The sequence below is a fragment of the Panthera pardus genome, unplaced genomic scaffold (assembly GCF_024362965.1).
Source record: "Panthera pardus isolate Hobbes unplaced genomic scaffold, ASM2436296v1 HiC_scaffold_23, whole genome shotgun sequence".
Taxonomy (NCBI): Eukaryota; Metazoa; Chordata; class Mammalia; order Carnivora; family Felidae; genus Panthera; species Panthera pardus.
In genome coordinates, this window is record NW_026526799.1 from 5394982 (window position 1) to 5413672 (window position 18691).

The following is an 18691-nucleotide window of genomic DNA, read 5'->3' on the forward strand; positions in this document are numbered from 1 at the left end:
CCTGAGGAACCTTTCCCCGGGGGACACACAATTGGAACCCTGCCATGCTGAATCCCGCATCCCAGTTCCCCATTCAGGAGGTTGGGGAAGGAGCAGCAAGAACTTAAACCTTTACCCAAAATGTTTTATTTTCCATAATGACTTATGAACGAGTGTTTATATAAGCCCAAGTCCCTGGGGGGGGGGGGGGGGGCAGGGTTTTGGCCCGTGCAAAATAGCAAAGAGACCCAAGGAGAAGGGGCAGTAAATGCGTTAGAAATGGATGAGCTGCATCTGATTTCCTCAATCCAGGGCTCAGCTTAGTTGGCAGGAAACCTTGAGAGATATCTGGGCTGAATAAATCAGGGAGTGAGATCCAGAGGCACCAAAAGGTTGGAATATGATTCCTTTCTGGCCGGAGGAGGCTGAAGTCTGGGCCACCTGGTGGCTGCAAGCACTGCTCAGAGTGTCAGCCCCCGCTCCTTAAACAGCTGCTTTAGAGCCTCTTCCAGCTGTCGGTTTGTTCCCTGAAGCCCCTTCACCACTTGCGCTGCCCACTCGAAGTATTCCTGGACTCGATGTTCAGACCATCCTGCATGAGAACGGACAGAAAACTGCTCATAGGACATCCAGGACAGTATTGGATTTTGCCCACTTCCTGGAGGGCGTGATGCACGGCCATGAGATGAGTGCCTGATGGGATCTGTCCAGAACACTTGCCCTGGGCCCAGTTACTGTTATTTCTACGGTGTGAGAGGAGACCAGAGTGGTCTAGTATTAGCTTGGGGAGTCAACAAGAAAGCCCAGGCTCTTTTCTTTCCAGGGGAACTGACCAACCTGTGCCTGGGGAAGGTGGGCGTCCCTCCCCTTCCCCTCAGGGCAGGTGGGGGGAGCGTACCCTCTGGGGTGCAGCGATTCAGGTCCCTCAGATTGTACAGCTTGTCTGCCAGCTTCACCAGTTTAGCCCCGGGACTGCTGTGGGGAGCCTGCTCCACCTGCAGCCGCTTTCTCTCCAGCTTGGGCAGAGTCTTGTCATCTGTTACCTCCTCCACCAGGCGTCGCACTTGTGCCCCGAAGTGCAGCTCCACCTCATCCAGGGTGGTGTCTGTGTCCTCCACTGTGTCATGGAGCAGCGCTGCCTGGGGACAGGCTTCCACTTAGCCCTGCGGCTCCAGCCAAGGGGTGCTCAGGGCTGAATGGGGCCCCCGATCCCCACCCTAGCTCCTAGTGGAGGAACGACGAGAGTTACCTGTAACACCACAATGTCAGTGACTCCCGCCTCATGGGTCAGGATCCGAGCCACACCTGACGGGGCAAAGCAGGAAGTCAGAACTGAAGGAGTCCCAGGCTGCGTGTTGTGGATTCTGTAGAGCCAGATGTGGCTTCTCACTAGCCAGATGACCTTGGGCAAGTCCTTTACTCTCTTTGGGTGTCAACTGTGCAGAGGAACAGTGATGCCTACCGCCCCGGGTTGTTGTGAGGCTTAAACACGAAAGGTGCCTGGCACAAAGGCTGGTACAGAGCAGGTGCTCAATGAGGTGTAGGCCCTCCGCGTTCCCGTCCCGGTCCCCACCCCCTAGACGCCGCTGCGGCTGCTCCCGAGGCGGTGCGCCCACCGATAGGGTGGTTGATGTAGGGTGTCCCTTCGGGGTCCTTCCGCCGCTGCAGTCGGTGCTTGCGAGCTGCGAAGTCGGCAGCCTCCACTAGCTGCGTGGCCTCGGAGCCCATCGCCGGGGTGGGGCAGGCGACTGAGGTCCCCAGAGCCCCTGGAGCCCGGGACGGAGCGTTCACAGCGCCCCCTGGCGCCTCGGAGGCCGGGGGGGGGGGATTCTGGCTCAGACTGGTTCTCTGCAGCTAATATCCTGGCGTAGAGAGTAAGGGAGTTTGGGAGCTGCCCTCAGCATCGCAGCCCCTGGCGCAGACGCTCTCCGGAAGGTGCAGGAAGAACATGGCGGGGCTCCCTGGGAGGCCACAGTCTCGGGGAAGGAGGAAGACAAGAAATAAGACAGTGTCCTCACAGTGTGCCACATCCAGGGCTGGAAGACATAGGGGGCTATGGTACCTTGGAGGAAGGGCGGTTCACCTAGCCTCTGGGGTCAAAGACAGCCTCTCCCAGGAGGATCCTCTCCTCCCATGAAAAGACGACCTTCAATCTGTCAATGCTCTGAAAATTCTCAAAGTGGTCCAAAAGTGGTTTTCCCTGCAGGGATGGGACTGGTTGCTATGGGAATGGGAGCCTCACCTTTGGGCCTGATCTTCTGGAAATTAGAGCCTACACTAGAAGCCTGCCCAGTAGACTCACAGGCGGCAGTGATGTTTCTGCAAGAACTGTCTTCTTTGTTCTCAGGTGCCTGGACAAAATGTTTGCATTTCTTTCTTGTGCCATAAGTGTTCCTGCTTCAGTCCCCAGGTACCTGCTGTGGGCCCCTCGGGTGCTAACTGGTGTCTTGCTGTTCTGGGAGCATTGTCAGGCCTCAGTAGGCCCTAGGATAACACTTAACACTGCTGGCTGGTGGCCATCAGCCTCCTAGAGAAATCCCCTGTCACAGCAGATGGTATCTACGAGGTTTAAGGGGCAAGAGAGACCCGGAGACCCTGGAAGAGCTTCTCCTGTGCACTGGGACTGGCTAGTTGTGAGGTACAGCTCTCCAATCAGACTGGTAGCTTTTGTGCTTTGGGCTGGTAGCTGGGGCAGATGAGGGCTCAAGGGAAAAGTTAATGGAAGGACTTGCCCTTGTTTTTCAGCTAGTCTTGGTGGTTGTCATGATGCAGAAGTTAGGGAGGAAAGCTCCAGAGCTGTCACTGAGGTCCCTGGGGCCTGAAATGGAACGATCAGAATTCCCAAGGCTTCCACAACAGCCTGGAAGGTGAGAGTGCGTAGACAGAAACGCTTGTCTGTTCGTCAGGCTCATGGCTCAGCTTCTCTCTCATGCTTGCTTCTGCCCTCTGGTCTTCTGAGGCTTTCCCCCTTCAGCTCAGAAAACCTTAGGCAGCTTGGAGACACAGTCCCCATGTTTTCCATCAGAAGATAGAAACTCAGTCCCTTTCATCTCTCTCTAGAGGTTGGTGACAGAAGAGCTTCAGGTTTGTATTAATGGTGCCCAGGGGCCTTGTGGTTTTGATTTTTATTTCCTTACTGTCTGCAGCCATGGCTTAGAAAGAGAGATGTCGGGGTTCCCACGGCTAGGACCAAGGTGGAGGTGACCGCGCATGGACTTTCAGAGGAGGCTGGGCCTTTTGCTCACAGCCCTCAGCGCGGGGCTACTGCTGCTTTTCAGCTGGGTGACGCTTGCTCAGCCCATCTCTCTTTCAGGTACAGCGCTCTCCTCTCCACTCTGCGCGGTCCCCTCTTCGGATCCCCTGTCATTTCAGCAGGGGTTGGGCTGCTCTGGGGAGCTTGTGGGGAGAAAGGAGTCTGCCCTTTTGAGAACGGTCCTTTTCACTCTCCAGAGCGGTCGAAGTGGGGTGTGGGCAGACCATGCTTGCCCGTCTCCATCCCCCTTGCTCCTCCTCCCTTCAGCACTGGCCCACCACCCCCACTTGTGCCAGACTAGCTGGGATGCTGATGGCCGCCACTACCCCGGTTTTTTCTGTCCTCGGCTGTCGGATACCCCGGAGGAAGCTTACTGCTGTCACCTGCAGGCTGCAGGGGGCTCCTGCTGCACCCGGGCTGAATTTGAGGCCTTGTACCAGGTCAACCTGTCCGCCCTTCCGCCCCCACCCCTCCTCAGGTGAGAACACCAGCCCCAGAGCCACTGGGATCCTGACAGGGTGTTCCAGCATCCGGGGCTCTGTTTTTAAATTCTGGGGCGAAAGGCTTAGTACAGGCTAGTGGAGGGGCCGACTTCGAACAGAAAATCGCGTGAATGCATGATTACAGTTTTGTGGAGGAAGTTCAGGAGGCTGTGTAAGCGGGTAACAGGGAGCCACTGCATGCATCTTGGGGCTGGGGCGGGGTGGGACGGGTGTCTAGACTAAGAGGATTTTGTAGTCCGCGGATTACACCCGTTATGGGTGGGGTTTCCAATCCTGAATCCGTCCATGAATGGTTTCACCGCACCTGCGAGCCCCCTGAATTTCTAGTTAGGAATTCTACATTTATCTGGGGAGAGGGGTGTCCCGAGCTTTCTCCGGACTCTAAGGGGCTCAGTAACCCAAAGGCTGCAGCAGTGAGCGCGCGGCTGGGGCCAGCACCTTGATACTCTCGCCTCTCCCACAGGGGCCGGGGTCCGCTCCTAGCGCTGGGCCTCTATACCCTGCTGCTCGTGGCCCTGATGACCGCCGACCTCGTGCACTTCTGCCGCAGTCGGGCAGGAGGTCGGCGCCCAGGCAGCCTCGGGCCTCCCTCTGGGTCCTCTGCCGCGCGCCCCCTGCGGATCTCTGCTGGAACACACTAGGCGCGCCCACGGCTACTCTGCGCCGCGGACCCGAGCCCCGCCCACTCGCCCGGCGCGCTCTCGCGTTGGCCCCGCCCCTTCCCTGACACCCGCTCTGACGCAGGACCGGGGCGGGGCCGCCGACGCCAGATTCCGGAGCCTGATCCCACCCCGCCCCAGAGACTGCGCTTGCGCGCGCCTTGGACTCTGGCTCCGCGATGACTGTGAGTGGTCCAGGCACCCCCGAGCCCCGGCCGGCTGCCCCCGGGGTGCGTACCCGTCCCGCCCGCGCCATGGCTACTTCCCACCTGTTCTGACCGTTCCCGACCCTCCTTCTCCCCAAGTCTTGGCCCTCCATGGGATTTGCCCCTGACCCCCAGTCTCCTCTCTCCCAGCTCCCCGGCCCTGGCTGGAGCCCACCCCCAGTGTTTCCACCCATTCCCTCCACAGGCCAGCTCAGTGGAGCAGCTGCGGAAGGAGGGCAACGAGTTGTTCAAATGCGGGGACTACGAGGGCGCCCTGACGGCCTACACTCAGGCCCTGGGTCTGGGTGCGACGCCTCAGGACCAGGCGATCCTGCATCGAAACCGGGCCGCCTGCCACCTGAAGCTGGTGAGGGAGCCCACTGCCCTTCCTCTGCCCTGCCACGGCCCGGTTTCCCCGTCTCGCTGCTGCTTGGGCCCCGGTTGGGCATTCACCTTCCCAGGCCACCACACTGGTCTGATGTCTCTTGGGCCAACGGGGGGTGGTGAATCGAGTGGCTCTAGGGAACTACCCTGCTGCCCCGCTAGTGCTGGGAAAGGGAGATGACCAGCCTCTCAAGCCCCTGAACCTCTTCTTGCAGGAAGATTACGACAAAGCCGAAACCGAAGCATCCAAAGGTGGGGGACTGTGGGCGGTGGTGTGGAGCTGTGGGGCTTCTCCTGGGGGGCAGGGATTCTGGGACCACCGCATGTTCACATTCTCCTTTTCCTTTGGCCCCTGAAACACCTCTGCTTTCTTTCTTTCCCACTTCCTTGGGCATTTCCTTTTCAGCAGCTACCCTCACCTTTTCTGAGGCTGGATTACTGAGTCCCACATCTGTCCCCCCACCTTCCTCTGGCCCTCGAGATCTTTCCCCTACTGCTCTTGCCTGGAGATTGGTGGCCTCATGGGTGCTGACGGAGCTCCCGTTTGTACTCAGCCATTGAAAAGGACGGAGGGGATGTCAAAGCACTTTACCGGCGCAGCCAAGCCCTAGAGAAGTTGGGCCGTCTTGACCAGGCTGTCCTTGACCTGCAGAGATGTGTGAGCCTGGAGCCCAAGAACAAAGTTTTCCAGGAGGCCCTGAGAAACATCGGGGGCCAGATTCAGGAGAAGGTATGTAAATGACATGGGGTGGAGGAGAGAGAGGTGGTAGAGGGACATCGGCCAATGGATCTGGGCAAAGGGTGTAAACACAGAGAGGAGATACTGATGGCAAATGAGCTTAGGGAATGAGGCTCAGTCTTGCAAGTATTTAGGGAAAAGCAAACAGAAATAACAGCAACGTGCCGTTTTTTGGTTGTCTCTTTGGCAAGCTTTTTCTTCCTAATGTTTATATATTTTTGAGAGAGAGAGAGCACGCGAGCGAGCGGAGGAGGGGCAGAGAGCGAGCGAGACCCAGAATCTGAAGCAGGCTCTAGGCTCTGAGCTGTCGGCACAGAGCCCGAGGCAGGGCTCGAACTCATGAACCGCGAGATTATGACCTGAGCTGGAGTCAGACGCTTAACCAACTGAACCACCCAGGCACTCGTTTGGCAAACTTTTTAAGCTTTTACACTCTGCTAGAATTAGGGAGGCAGACAATAAGTGGTGGGCTTGCTCACCCACTGCTGGAGTTGGTATAAATTGGTACATCTCCTTAGCATATGTCTTAAAATTTTAAATGAGCATTCTCTGTGATCCAGTATGTTTACTTCTTGTTGCCTTCCCTAGAGAAGCCTTGCCCATGTATGCAAGCAGGCGTGTGTATGTTTATTTCAGACTTGTTTGTAGTAATGAAAAATTAAATTGGAGCTTTGTCTTACCGCCGGCAGTAGGGGAATGGCTAACTAAACTGGGTGCTGCCCTTACTATAGACTCCTATGCCGTCGTCACCAAGAATAGGTAGATCCACGTGTGTAGAGGTGAAAAGAGGCTACTTGTTAAATGAAAAAGCAAAGTGGGCTGTAACACACACCGTATGATACCGTTTATGTCAAAACACTACCCCACATACACCCTCAAAATGATACCATGTTTTTTCTGTGGGTCCGTTTGGGTGTGTAAATATGAAGAAAAATCTTTTTAAAAATATACGTCAGAATGATAACAGCATGACTCCTTGGTAAAGGAGTCGATTGATGTTTTGTTTGAGAGAGTGCGCTCATGCGAGTGGGGGAGGGGCAGAGGGAGTAGGAGTGAGAATCTTAAGCAGGCTCTGTCCACGCTGAGTGTGGAGCTCAAGGTGGGGCTCGATCTCACCACTGTGAGATCATGATCTGGGTTGAAATCAAGAGTCGGACCCTTAAGCGACTGAGCCAGTCAGTTCCCCCCTCCCTCCCGATGGGGTTTTTCAAAGGAGATTTTGCTTCATCCATTACCTTTATGATCTAGGAACAGACATTGTTTGTATAGTACATATGTTTAAAAGTTACCTTAGGAGAAAAAATATCTGAAGACCATCTTGAACAATGTCCAAGCTCGAATTAATCAGATAACGTGATGTTACAACGCTGGCATAGTGAAAGCAGGAAATACCATGGCAGACACCTTACTGAAAGCTTGAGACCTGGGAAGGCACATTATTTCGTCTCCATGACAGCTCTGTGTGGTCAGCAGGAGCTGCCTAGGGCCCTGTGTTGAGAAGGATTAGGAAGCAGATGGCCCGGGGCTAGCAGAATGTGCCATGACAGATCTGTCCGTCTGCCCTGAATGCAAAGGGGGAAGCCGGGAGTGGTGCGCGGGCTAGGTATATGCCCCTGTCCGTAACCCTGGGTGGGGGGAGGGCCTAGGATGGTCTTAATCAGATTATTTTATTATTTCATTTATTATTTTTGAGACAGTGAGCAGGGAAGGAGCAGAAAGAGAGAGGGAGACAGAGGATCTGAAGCGGGCTCTGCACTGACAGCAGAGAGCCCGATGCGGGGCTCGAACTCACGAACCTTGAGATCATGACCTGGGCTGAAGCCCGATGCTTAACTGCCTGAGCCATTCAGGTGCCCCGATTTCTGACAAGTTTTTTTAAATAATCTGATTGAGGGGCACCTGGGTGGCTCAGTCGATTAAACATCGGGCTTCAGCCCAGGTCATGACCTCATGGTTGGTGAGTTCGAGCCCCGCATCAGGCTCTCTGCTGTCAGTGCAGAGCCCGCTTCAGATCCTCTGTCTCCCTCTGTCTCTGTCCCTCACCTGCACCCTCTTTCTCTCAAAAATAAATAAACATTAAAAAAAAAAGAAAGAAGTTGTCAGAGGAGAGTTCTGGAGCCACAGGGAGCATTAGCAACTACCTCCTGATCTCCTGGCTCCCTTGCAGCAGGCGTCAGTGCCGAGTTCTGTGTCGTGGGCAGAGTACCCATGCTGCCACAGCATAGAGGGTAGCAGTGGGAATGGGTTGCCTCATGGCCAACAGGATGCCCGCCCTTCTGAATGGCACTGCCTTCAGCATTGGCGCCACCTGTCCTGCCCAAGCGGGAAGCCGCTCAGAAAGGAAAACAGCCGCGGGAAGTTTGGGTGAAGCTGCCAGGCGAGTCTCTTCCTGCCCAAGGTAGCTTGGTGCCCGCCCTAAACCCAAATGTCCTAGCTGTGCCTCCCGGAGACCGGAGCCAGGCCGTGGGAGGAGCCGAAGAGAACAAATAGGGAATGTGATGTCTCTGGCTAAGAGAGTGATTTCTTCCATGCCTCGTTGGTTTGTCGTAGGTGCGGTACATGTCCTCGACGGACGCCAAAGTGGAACAGATGTTTCAGATACTCTTGGACCCCCAAGAGAAAGGCACCGAGAAAAAGCAGAAGGTATATCCATGTCTGGACTGAGTGAGTGGGGGCTGAACTCCCACTGGAGCTGCCCCTCCCTGTGTGCTGATGTTGGCCCAGAAGCTGCCGCTGTGCCTCTGGCAGCCGAGCTCCCAGAGCCTGAGCGACAGCTTCGGGGCCTGGGGCCTGGGGCCTGGGGCCTGAGTGTGAGGCACGGAGAGGGAACCTGTGTTCATTGAGCGCCTCGTTGCCAGGGGCTAGGGCCATGGAGGTGACTGAGGCGGGCTCTGCCAGGGACTCAGGATTCCGTTTACTCTAACCATCAATCCCGAGAGCAAGCTCTTCCTTCTACTTACAGAGGAGGAAACTGCAGTTCAGAGAGGTTCAGTTTATGGCCAAGGTCACTCAGGTGCTGAGTGGAAGCAGTGAGGCCCAGAGCTCAGGGTCTCTGCTTGCCCTGGCCTGTGCTGCCTGTAGTGTCCACAGTGTGGCGCACTTCCTTTGACACAGGCTTCCCAGAACCTGGTGGTGCTGGCCCGGGAGGATGCCGGGGCGGAGAAGATCTTCCGGAGCAATGGGGTTCAGCTCTTACAACGCCTGCTGGACACGGGTGAGGCCGACCTCATGCTGGCGGCTCTGCGCACGCTGGTCGGCATTTGCTCCGAGCACCAGTCTCGGGTAGGTGGGGCGGAGGGGCGGGGTTGCTACCTCAGTCAATCTGTCTGTCCCTCCCTCCACCCACCCAGCCACCCACCCCTCATCGTATTCCCAGAACTGAAGGCAGAGTTCAAGGAGACCTGTAACAAGAGAGGAAAAATTAAAATAGCTCGAAAAAGCCCAATGTGATTTGGGATGAGCTGGGGCCTGAAAAGAGCAAAAGCAGCCCACCGGTACCCCAAGCCCTTGCTTTTGGTGGGCTTAAAGTGTGCGGCGGGCTCAGAGATGCCTGGCCCCAGACTCACGCACCGTCCACACGGTGAGAGAAGCTTGGTACCAGGAGAAGGGTCCCTGTCCTTCCCTAACCATCAAACTGGCATTTCCCCTGTGGGGCATCCTCCAGCGAATGATGTGGTCAGTGATGTTACCCACAGCATCTGGACCATCGAGACAGTGACCACATATGTGGGGCTTGACCCTGAACGGATTCTCAGCATAGACGGGGCACATCCAGTACAGACAGTTCCACAAGAACGGTCCTACCCCGATGAAGTCTGCGCCCTCGCTCTTGCCTGAGCAGGCTGGACTCAGGGGACAGGGACTGGAGCCTTGGTTCCTTCCAGAGGCACCCGTGATTCCTAGACCAGGGATGGAGCTGTGGGACATTCTGTGAAAGATGTTTGGGCCAAGCTCAGGCTGTATTTCTGGGTCTCCCAAGACTAAGAGTGGTGAAACCATGCGAATTGCATCTACCTCCTTCTGCCTTCCTGCCTGTGCCAGTGTGAATATCCAGCCTAGAAATGGGGTAGAGAGACCTTGCAGTCTGTTCCATGCATGTCCACATGCCCAGACTGTAGACAGAGCCTCACACTTGGCATTGGAAAGGAACTAGGTGTCCCTGGAGCTGAGTCCCAGAGCTTGTCCGGACTTATGTGACTCCTTGCTAGGGAAACACGAACCAAAGCAGCTGTTCTTGGGGCCACAGTGTCCCTTGTCTCCTCTCACTGGAGCCGAGGAGAGGAGAGGTAGTGGTGGATGCCTCTGGAATGCTTTCTTTAGGAAGCCTTTCCAGCAGAATAATCCTGGCATTACCCCTGGTCACACCCTCAGGCCCACTTTGATTCCACTTGGAGCTGGTCCTTCCACCCAGATGTCTTCTCCCCCTCTGGCCACACTCACAACTCACACTTAGGGGTCTCTGTAGCTGCCCTTCACCAACTGGAGGCTCTGTCCCTCTCTGTCCCACACAGACAGTGGCAACCCTGAGCGTGCTGGGAACTCGGCGGGTAGTCTCCATCCTGGGCGTGGAAAACCAGGCCGTGTCCCTGGCTGCCTGCCACCTGCTGCAGGTTATATTTGATGCCCTCAAGGAAGGTGTCAAGAAAGGCTTCAGAGGCAAAGAAGGCGCCATCATTGTGGGTGAGTAGAATCAGGTCCACGGTCCTTTGGGTGTTGCGATCGTGGAGGGGAAGGGGCTCAGCCAAACAAGCCAGCTCTTTGCAGCTGCAGGTTGTTGAGGAATGTGGCTTGGGGACAGTATTTGACTCTAGGTTCTAAGCCAGGGTACCTACAGGGAAGGCTGGAGCCCAGGCCAGAGCCCAGGATGCAGGTCTCCCTTTTCTGTGTCTCCCTGGCCTACTGGGGAAGTTCAGGGGCCGGACAGGGCTGGGCCACTGTGGAGCCCACTAATGTCTTTTCATTGCCAGATCCTGCCCGGGAGCTGAAGATCCTTATCAGTAACCTCTTGGAACTACTGACTGAGGTGGGGGTCTCTGGTCAAGGTCGGGACAACGCTCTGACCCTCCTGATTAAAACAGTGCCCCGGAAGTCTCTTAAGGACCCCAACAACAGCCTCACCCTCTGGGTCATTGACCAAGGTTGGTGATCAGTTTTAAAGAAGGACAAGGACACTGAGCATATGTGTTACATCTTGCTTGGGTGACTGGGCCGAGTTATCCCCAGTGGGGACTGTTCCCTGCCATATGTCTGCACTGAAGTGTACCCTGTGGCTGCGTCGTATCCTTAGAGAACTCAGAGTTAGACTCTTCAGCCGTGAGCATGTGCACATGCTTGTACATCGAGCAGACGTTGCACGCAGGTTAAGGGGGAGGCTGGACCAGCTTTCTGCGTTTGAAGTTTTTTCAGTGAGTGTAAATTACTTCTATACTCAGAGAAAAAATGCTTAGAAGTTTACTATATAAATTCATACTTCTCAGGGCGCCTGGCTGTCTCAGTTGGTGGAACACACCAACTCTTGATCTTGGGGTCATGAGTTCGAGCCTTGCATTGGGCAGAGAGAGTACTTTAAAAGAGTATTACATACGTACGTACATACACGCATATACTCATTAACTAATTCGTACTTCTCTTTTCCCTTAAAACAGAAGTGAGGAAGGTTTGGCAAAGTCCCTGCATGAATACATTTATCGGGGGCTCATCCTTCAGTGTCCCAGTCATGGTGTGAGCCATGGGTGTTATTTTCCCCTTCAGTTTTACAGACCAGGAGCCTCAGAGTCCCCAGAACATTTGGCCCCATGGGTAGGGCCACCATGCAGTCCTCACTTCTTTAGTTTTATTTATTTATTTTTTAATGTTTCTTTTTGAGAGAGGGAAAGGAGAGACAGAGCATGAGTGGGGGAGGGCAGAGAGAAAGGGAGACACAGAATCCAAAGCAGGCTCCAGGTTCTGAGCTGTCAGCACAGAGCCTGACGTGGGACTCGAACTCACGAACCTGAGAGATCATGACCTGAGCCGAAGTCAGATGTGTAACTGACTGAGCCACCCAGGTGCCCCCATGCAGTCCTCACTTCTGAGTTCCTTCCCCGACCCCAGAGCCGCCTCCATAGGCAGTGGTGGTTAGCTGGCCATGCTCTCTGAGCCTGCTTTGCGTGTGGCTGTCCACGCCCTATGCCCTTGTCCCTGAGAGGTCCCTCTTCTCCGTGCCTCTCCCAGGGAGCATCCTCCCTTTGCCGCTAGGGGTTGGAACTAGCATTCTGCTGCCTAAATAGTGTGTCTTTTCAGGCCTGAAAAAGATTCTGGAGGTGGGGGGCTCTGTGCAGGACCCTCCTGGGGAACTCATGGTGACGGCGAACAGCCGCATGAGCGCCTCCGTCCTCCTCAGCAAGCTTTTCGATGACCTGAAGTGTGATGCTGAGAGGGAGAATTTCCACCGACTCTGCGAAAACTACATCAAGTAAGGGAATTGGCCCCTTGTCTCATTGCCGGGGGCTCCGACAGGAGTCCTGACCCCTCAGGGAAGGGTGGCAGGGAAAGGTTTTCGGCAGGGAGAGCAGCCTGGGGGAGGCCCAGCCGGGGACAGGGACACTTCTTTTCCCAAAGTGGCCTCCCCGGGGACGTTCTGTGATCCGTTCTACGATGCAGCAATGTCCTCGAGCACTCCCTGTGCTTCCTGAGCACTTGTGTGTATCCGTTCCCACACGGTGGTGCAGCGTGATAGTCCTCCTACCCTTAAGGAGGCGACAGGTGGGGCTGAAGACACATCGTAAACTACGTAGAACAATTTCAGGTCTTGATGAGTACAGGAAAGGCAATGGACGGTGGTGTGAGCGAGAGTAACCTATGTCAGGCATATAATCAGGGGAGGCCTGGAAGCCCAGAGAGAGAAAATGGGCAGCTGGCCTCCTGGGGAACGTCCTAGTCTGCCCATTGGTGGCTTTTCTTGCTGTTCCCGCCCAAGTAGTGCAGATGCCTGGCCGGTGGACGGGAAGGGCGGGGGGAAGGAGGGTCCCATTACGTCAGCTTTGGTGTGACAGCTATCACCCTGTGCCCCTCAGGAGCTGGTTTGAGGGCCAAGGGCTGGCCGGGAAGCTGCGGGCCATCCAGACGGTGTCCTGCCTCCTGCAGGGCCCATGCGAAGCCGGCAACCGGGCCCTGGAGCTGAGTGGCGTCATGGAGAGCGTGATCGCTCTGTGTGCCTCTGAGCAGGAGGAAGAGCAGCTGGTAGCCGTGGAGGCCCTCATCCACGCGGCCGGCAAGGCCAAGCGGGCCTCGTTCATCACCGCCCACGGCGTCTCGCTGCTGAAGGACCTGTATAAGCGCAGCGAGAAGGACAGCATCCGGATCCGGGCGCTGGTGGTGAGACGTGCCGGCCGGGGCTGGGCACACGGGTGGGTGGGCAGGCGGGGGTATCAGGTGGCCCGTATCTCAGGGTGCGGCTCCGGCACATGCTGGTGAAAATATGGGATGTGCGGGGCCTCGTCGAGGCCGGAGGCATGAGCCCTGGCTCCTTCTACCACGCGGCTCATGGTCCAGTCGGGGAGATGAGCCTTGTCCTGAGAGGACTCATGCCGCCCCCTGGAGGTGGTAGGAGAAGCTCCAGGAGGAGATGGTGGAGGAGGAAGAGGACCGCGGGGCCAGGCTAGTCAAAGGGGCCATGCGGAAAGGCGGGGCCTGCAGGCGGCCCCAGGTGCTGGTGGCTTGAGCACTGGATGGCCTCCATGCAGCTTGGGAGAGCCAGTCCTCCTCCTTGGGGAGGCCTGAAAACCCAGAGAGAGAAAATGAGATTAGTCTCGGACTTCTCCATCCCGGGAGGATGTTGCCTTGGCCGAGGCACCTGTCTTCTCGCCACACGTGTCACAGCTCCACCTGTAAAGAGCTCTTTGTCTGACACGGAAATGAACAGAGCAAGTCCAGGTGTAGATCTGGAGGGGCTGGGATCCAGGCCTGCGCAGGGGACGATACGCCAGTCTCTCCAGATGTGTGTCACGTGGCCACCCCAGTAGCTGATTTGCTGCCGGTGCTGCAGGTGGTAGCCTGGGGTGGATGTGCGTGGCCTCCAGAGGGCCGGGCCGAATGTCAGGGAGAGAGCCGGGCTCAGAGGAGCCCAGCTCTGCCTCCATCCGCGGAGACCGACAGCTGGTTCTCGCCGCCTCCTCCAGGGGCTGTGCAAGCTCGGCTCGGCTGGAGGGACGGACTTCAGCATGAAGCAGTTTGCCGAAGGCTCTACTCTCAAACTCGCCAAGCAGTGTCGAAAGTGAGTTATTTGGTGTTGCCATGGCTTCCCACCTTCGAGAGAAAGGTCTGGGTGGAGGGTGGGACCTCCTCATGACCCTGCTGTCCTCCAGGCAGACCCTCCTGGATCCTGCCACGTGAACTGCTTCGTGCGCGGAGGGGGTGCACAAGCCTGTGGCTTTGCCCGCTCGGTCTTGGCGGCCCCTTCCCCCAGCCCTTCTGATGGTCATCCGCCACCCCACGTGTCCCCAGGTGGCTGTGCAATGACCAGATCGATGCAGGCACCCGGCGCTGGGCAGTGGAGGGCCTGGCCTACCTCACCTTCGACGCCGATGTGAAGGAAGAGTTTGTGGAAGATGAGGCCGCCCTGAAGGCTCTGTTCCAGCTCAGCAGGGTAGCTCGTGGCTTCCCGTAGTCCTCTGGGAACAGCGTCTAGGATTAGAACTTACCGAGCTCTTTTGGCAGGTCTCGGCCAGAGGCTCTTGTGGCCTCGGATGGGTGGGGAGGGCTGGCAGCCCGCGTGGGTGCTCCGTGGCGTAGACCTGCTGGGCTGCACCCGCGGCATCAGACAGGATGGATGGTCTGTTTGGAGGAGTTCGGGGGGTCGGGTGTGTGAGCTCCCAGAGTCTGGGGCCAGCTTGGGCCTGGGAGGTTCCCACGTTCATCCCGGAGCCCGAGCAGTCCTGCTGGGGGTAGAGTCGGTGACCTGGGCAGCATTTGTCCCATGCTCCTTTGCCCCGGGATGGCCGGCTGACCGCCCCTCTGCTGCCGGCAGTCCGAGGAGAGGTCGGTGCTCTTCGCGGTGGCCTCGGCACTGGTGAACTGCACCAATAGCTACGACTATGAGGAGCCGGACCCCAAGATGGTGGAGCTGGCCAAGTACGCCAAGCAGCATGTTCCGGAGCAGCACCCCAAGGTGAGGGAGCCTGAGAGGCTTTGGGGGCCTCTGTGCCTTTGGGACCAGTTGACCTGGGGCATCCACAGCAGCTTAAACGTCCGTGTGAGCAAGTTTCTTTCCCTTTGTACTCCTGTTCATCGGTTTGTGCTGTACGGAGGGTCCCCCTTTTCCTGTCCAGTCAGCCAAGGCTCTTCTGCTAATAAGCTGCCTCCCCACCCAGGACAAAGCAGGTTTCGTGCGGGCTCGGGTGAAGAAGCTGCTGGCGGCGGGCGTGGTGTCGGCCATGACGTGCATGGTGAAGACCGAGAGCCCCGTGCTGACCAATTCCTGCCGAGAGCTGCTCTCCAGGTGAGGCCGCCTCGGCGCAGCCAGAAGCCTCGAGACGGTCCGTGTAACTGCAGAGGAGCAGGTCCCCGGGCCTCTGGGAGTGAGGGGCCACCGCGTAGCTTCCTGCCTTCGCTGAGCCCAGACGGTGCGGTGTGAGCCAGAGCCCCCGCCCCCGCCCACCTTCACCCTCTCCCCGCAGGGTCTTCCTGGCTTTGGTGGACGACGTAGAAGACCGCGGCACTGTGGTTGCTCAGGGAGGGGGCAAGGTAAGCTTGCACGCTCCTTCCTGGTGGTCTGTAAAACGTGACTCAGCGGCCGCCACACTGGAGACGAGGCCGGAAGGCATTACGAATGACCGGCAGGAACATCTTCCTGCCGAGTGAGTGATGCCGACGAGGGCAGGTTTGTGCCCATTCGGGTCCCAAGTTCTCCTCCTTTCCCTCGTGTCACTGACCTGCATGGTCTGGGGCCCAGCACAAGCCGTGGCTGGCCCTTAATAGGTGTTTCCCGAAGTGTTTGGGCAGCTTAAGGGGATGCCTGGGAGACATGAAGAGATCTGAGCAATGTGGTCAAGCCTGGGGGAGGAGAGAGGCGAGCACCCGGTCAGGGCTCAGGGCCTGGTGGTTTGGGCCTGATCTGCTAGGACACATCTCGGACACTCATGGGCTTGTCCCCACAGGCTCTGCTCCCACTGGCCCTGGAAGGCACTGATGTGGGGCAGACAAAGGCTGCCCAGGCTCTTGCCAAGCTCACCATCACCTCCAACCCAGAGATGACTTTTCCTGGAGAGCGGGTATGTGTCCTGCTGCCCCAGCCCTGGCCTCTCCTCCACCTCTCACTGGGTCCTGGTGGCCTCTGACCTGGGCTATGGCTCCTCCTTGAGACTGACAGGACGTGGCAGCTTTGCTGAGCCCTGGTGTGGGGAGGGTGGCCTTCTCTCTGAGGGCGGGCTCTGCCCCTCAGGGCGGTGGGGGCGGGGCGAGTGGCCCTGACAGGTGGATGTATCACAGATCTACGAGGTGGTCCGGCCCCTCGTCTCCCTGTTGCACCTCAACTGCTCAGGCTTGCAGAACTTCGAGGCACTCATGGCTCTGACCAACCTGGCGGGGATCAGTGAGAGGCTCCGGTAAGGTCCCTCGGGACAGGGGGCCTGGGCAGGGAGGGCATTTACCCCAGGACTGCACTTGACAGCGTGAAGGGCACTCTTGGGTCATTGCTTTATTTGAGCCTCGCGGTGACCTCTGTGTATTATGTAGCTGGGGAGACAGGCCAGTTTTGACTAGGCCAGCGTTCCACGAGTGGGCAAGGCATTGGGCAGCGACAGTGCGAGCTCTAGAGTCAGACTGCCCGGGTTTATTAAATCCTGACTTCACTGGTTACCGGTGTGCAACCTTAACCTCAAAGAAGTGCTGCTCTGTGCCTCCGTTTTCCTTCTGGGAAATGGGATGGTTATAGTACCCATAGGTACTACAGGGGTAGTAGCAAGGAGAGGTAAATGAGAAAACGCAGGCAAAAGCACTTCGTACACAGAACGTGGCTCCCAGCAACGTGCCCAGTCAACCTGTGTCAGCTGTTACTACTAATTGTGATATTGGCCCCGTTATCCACTACTCAGCCTTGGTCTCTTCTTGTGCAAAACAGTTGTAATCATACCTGAACCTACACCATAGGGCCGTGGTGAGGACTAAGAAAGATAGTCCAAGTTCGGGGTCAGGGTAGGTGCTTAAATGTTAGCTGTTAGCATCACCATCACCAGCCCCCTGGTCTCTTAACTCCCACTGTAGAGCATTTTCCACGGTCCCATGCTGTCCCCCAGGCCTGCTTAAGAAGCTGGAAAGCAGTGCCATTCATACCTGGTGCAGGAGGGTCTTTGGATACCCCCTGGGAAATCCTTGGCCTGGGGCTCGATTGTGTGGGGACGCTGGGGTGGGGGAGGTGGATGCGGAGGCTCACCTTTCCACCCTCGGCCCTACAGGCAGAAGATCCTGAAGGAGAAGGCCGTGCCCATGATCGAGGGCTATATGTTCGAGGAGCACGAGATGATCCGCCGGGCAGCCACAGAGTGCATGTGTAATTTGGCTATGAGCAAGGAGGTGAGGGCTGGTCCGGGTAGTCCAGACGGGCAGGCATGCAGAAGTACCTGTGTCCCGCCAGGCTTTGCCCCAGCCGACTCCGTCCCCTCCCCTCTTCTGGCTGCAGGTGCAGGACCTGTTTGAAGCCAAGGGCAACGACCGGCTGAAGCTGCTGGTGCTGTATAGCGGGGAGGACGACGAGCTGCTGCGACGGGCAGCTGCTGGGGGCCTGGCCATGCTCACCTCCATGCGGCCCTCCCTCTGCAGCCGCATCCCCCAAGTGGTCAGTGCCTCGGTGCGGGAGGGAAGGTGGGCCAGGAACTCCCTGCATGCTGGCGGTTGGTGGGGTGCGGGGGGGATCCCAGGGCACGCAGATGTGCTTCTGCCAGGGTTGAGCCTGTTGCTCGGTGGTGGCACTGCCCTGTTTCCCGCAGACCACGCACTGGCTGGAGATCCTGCAGGCCTTGCTTCTAAGCTCCAACCAGGAGCTGCAGCACCGGGGTGCCGTGGTGGCACTGAACATGGTGGAGGCCTCGAAAGACATAGCCAGCAGCCTGATGGAGAGCGAAGTGCTGGAGATCCTGTCGGTGCTGGCTAAGGCCAAGGAAAGCCCTGTCACAAGGGCTGCCGCAGCTTGCCTGGCAAAAGCGGTGGAATACGGGCTTATCAAACCCAACCAGGATGGAGAATGAGGGGCTGCCTCACGCACACGTCACCTGTTGCAGCAGAGGAGTGAGGACATACGCAGCTTGGGCTGGTGGGGGCTGGGATGCTGCACACTGGCTTCTCTGTAGCTGCCCTTTGACGTCCTCTGCTAAGTCAGGGATCACCTTCAGTCACACTGCCTCCGGCCTCACGCAGCAGAGCCCTTTTCCTGTACTACTGTAGAGAGCTGGGAATGGGGAAGGTGCATCCTAACCCAGCCTGTGGGTTCCCGGCATTGGGAAAAGGGCGCATCAAGCAGCCTCACCAGCTGGGAGCAACTCCTGAGCCTGCTAGCGGGACTGCCTCGACCCTCTAAGTATAGGAAGTGAAATGTGTGCCCTGTCCCGAGGCAGGGAGGGCTGGCTGTGAGCCAGGCCTGGTTGAGTCTACAGCAGAGCTACACAGCACAGCCCCCGGGACGGAGGGAATCCAATGGCTTCTCCACCCTGGAGCCTGCTGAGTTGCTTTTTAATTCTGCTCGAGGGTCAAGGGGTAAACCTAGGAAGCTAATAAAAATCTGTTCCGTCGCTTGGGAATAAATGGGTTTGGACTCCCAGATGCTGCCCCTTCAATATTTTTGTCTTTGTATTGAAACTTCCCAGTGGCCTCCACTCGGGCCTTGCTCCGGATTTGGGGTGGGTGTGTCCTCGGGGCATGCTCTTCCCTCCTGGAAAAAACCCTCAGCTGAAACAGGTGAGGGCCAGAGCTCCCCGACCTGCCGCCGGGGCGGGGAG

General features: G+C 57.4%; 3 protein-coding genes and 1 long non-coding RNA gene across 5 annotated transcripts; 2 read left to right on the forward strand and 2 right to left on the reverse strand.

The window, feature by feature from the left end:
* Positions 1 to 103: 103 nt before the first annotated feature.
* HDDC3 (HD domain containing 3) lies at positions 104 to 1751 on the reverse strand. Its single transcript, XM_019460322.2, has 4 exons — positions 1596 to 1751; positions 1229 to 1284; positions 878 to 1118; positions 104 to 571 (listed from the first exon to the last, which is right to left on the reverse strand). The coding sequence occupies exons 1-4, from the start codon at positions 1705 to 1707 to the stop codon at positions 441 to 443; spliced, it is 540 nt and encodes a 179-aa protein (XP_019315867.1). The 5' UTR covers positions 1708 to 1751; the 3' UTR covers positions 104 to 440.
* Positions 1752 to 3107: 1356 nt separating this feature from the next.
* Positions 3108 to 4376, forward strand: LOC109273471 (protein shisa-like-1). Its single transcript, XM_053888581.1, has 3 exons — positions 3108 to 3292; positions 3500 to 3710; positions 4199 to 4376. The coding sequence occupies exons 1-3, from the start codon at positions 3190 to 3192 to the stop codon at positions 4374 to 4376; spliced, it is 492 nt and encodes a 163-aa protein (XP_053744556.1). The 5' UTR covers positions 3108 to 3189.
* Positions 4377 to 4473: 97 nt separating this feature from the next.
* On the forward strand, positions 4474 to 18511 carry UNC45A (unc-45 myosin chaperone A). 2 transcript variants are annotated; one of them, XM_053888660.1, is made up of 20 exons: positions 4474 to 4579; positions 4806 to 4967; positions 5200 to 5236; positions 5539 to 5714; positions 8274 to 8366; positions 8838 to 9005; positions 10235 to 10403; positions 10691 to 10861; positions 12006 to 12177; positions 12779 to 13079; positions 13883 to 13977; positions 14208 to 14349; positions 14731 to 14871; positions 15074 to 15201; positions 15380 to 15446; positions 15860 to 15973; positions 16191 to 16306; positions 17156 to 17273; positions 17380 to 17535; positions 17687 to 18511. In XM_053888660.1, exons 1-20 carry the CDS (start codon positions 4574 to 4576, stop codon positions 17942 to 17944), a joined length of 2790 nt encoding a protein of 929 aa, XP_053744635.1. In that variant the 5' UTR covers positions 4474 to 4573; the 3' UTR covers positions 17945 to 18511. The 2 variants fall into 2 exon arrangements, with proteins under 2 accessions (XP_053744635.1, XP_053744634.1); XM_053888659.1 differs by having other exon boundaries at positions 4508 to 4624.
* LOC128772719 (uncharacterized) lies at positions 11327 to 17229 on the reverse strand. The gene is made up of 2 exons (XR_008416880.1): positions 17134 to 17229; positions 11327 to 15717 (listed from the first exon to the last, which is right to left on the reverse strand). It is a non-coding gene; the product is annotated as an uncharacterized LOC128772719 (long non-coding RNA).
* Positions 18512 to 18691: the final 180 nt, after the last annotated feature.

What these genes read in the sequence shown, in the direction of transcription:
- HDDC3 (XM_019460322.2), bottom strand. Translation starts at nt 1,707, where the DNA reads ATGGGCTCCGAGGCCACGCAGCTAGTGGAGGCTGCCGACTTCGCAGCT. An exon ending in CTGACATTGTGGTGTTACAG is followed by an intron (nt 1,119 to 1,228) that starts GTAACTCTCGTC and finishes GCCTGTCCCCAG; the next exon opens with GCAGCGCTGCTCCATGACAC. An exon ending in GAATCGCTGCACCCCAGAGG is followed by an intron (nt 572 to 877) that starts GTACGCTCCCCC and finishes GTTCTCATGCAG; the next exon opens with GATGGTCTGAACATCGAGTC.
- UNC45A (XM_053888659.1), top strand. Translation starts at nt 4,574, where the DNA reads ATGACTGTGAGTGGTCCAGGCACCCCCGAGCCCCGGCCGGCTGCCCCC. An exon ending in GCTCCGAGCACCAGTCTCGG is followed by an intron (nt 9,006 to 10,234) that starts GTAGGTGGGGCG and finishes TGTCCCACACAG; the next exon opens with ACAGTGGCAACCCTGAGCGT. An exon ending in CTCTGCGAAAACTACATCAA is followed by an intron (nt 12,178 to 12,778) that starts GTAAGGGAATTG and finishes TGTGCCCCTCAG; the next exon opens with GAGCTGGTTTGAGGGCCAAG.
- LOC109273471 (XM_053888581.1), top strand. Translation starts at nt 3,190, where the DNA reads ATGGACTTTCAGAGGAGGCTGGGCCTTTTGCTCACAGCCCTCAGCGCG. An exon ending in TCAGCCCATCTCTCTTTCAG is followed by an intron (nt 3,293 to 3,499) that starts GTACAGCGCTCT and finishes TCCTCCCTTCAG; the next exon opens with CACTGGCCCACCACCCCCAC. An exon ending in CCGCCCCCACCCCTCCTCAG is followed by an intron (nt 3,711 to 4,198) that starts GTGAGAACACCA and finishes CCTCTCCCACAG; the next exon opens with GGGCCGGGGTCCGCTCCTAG.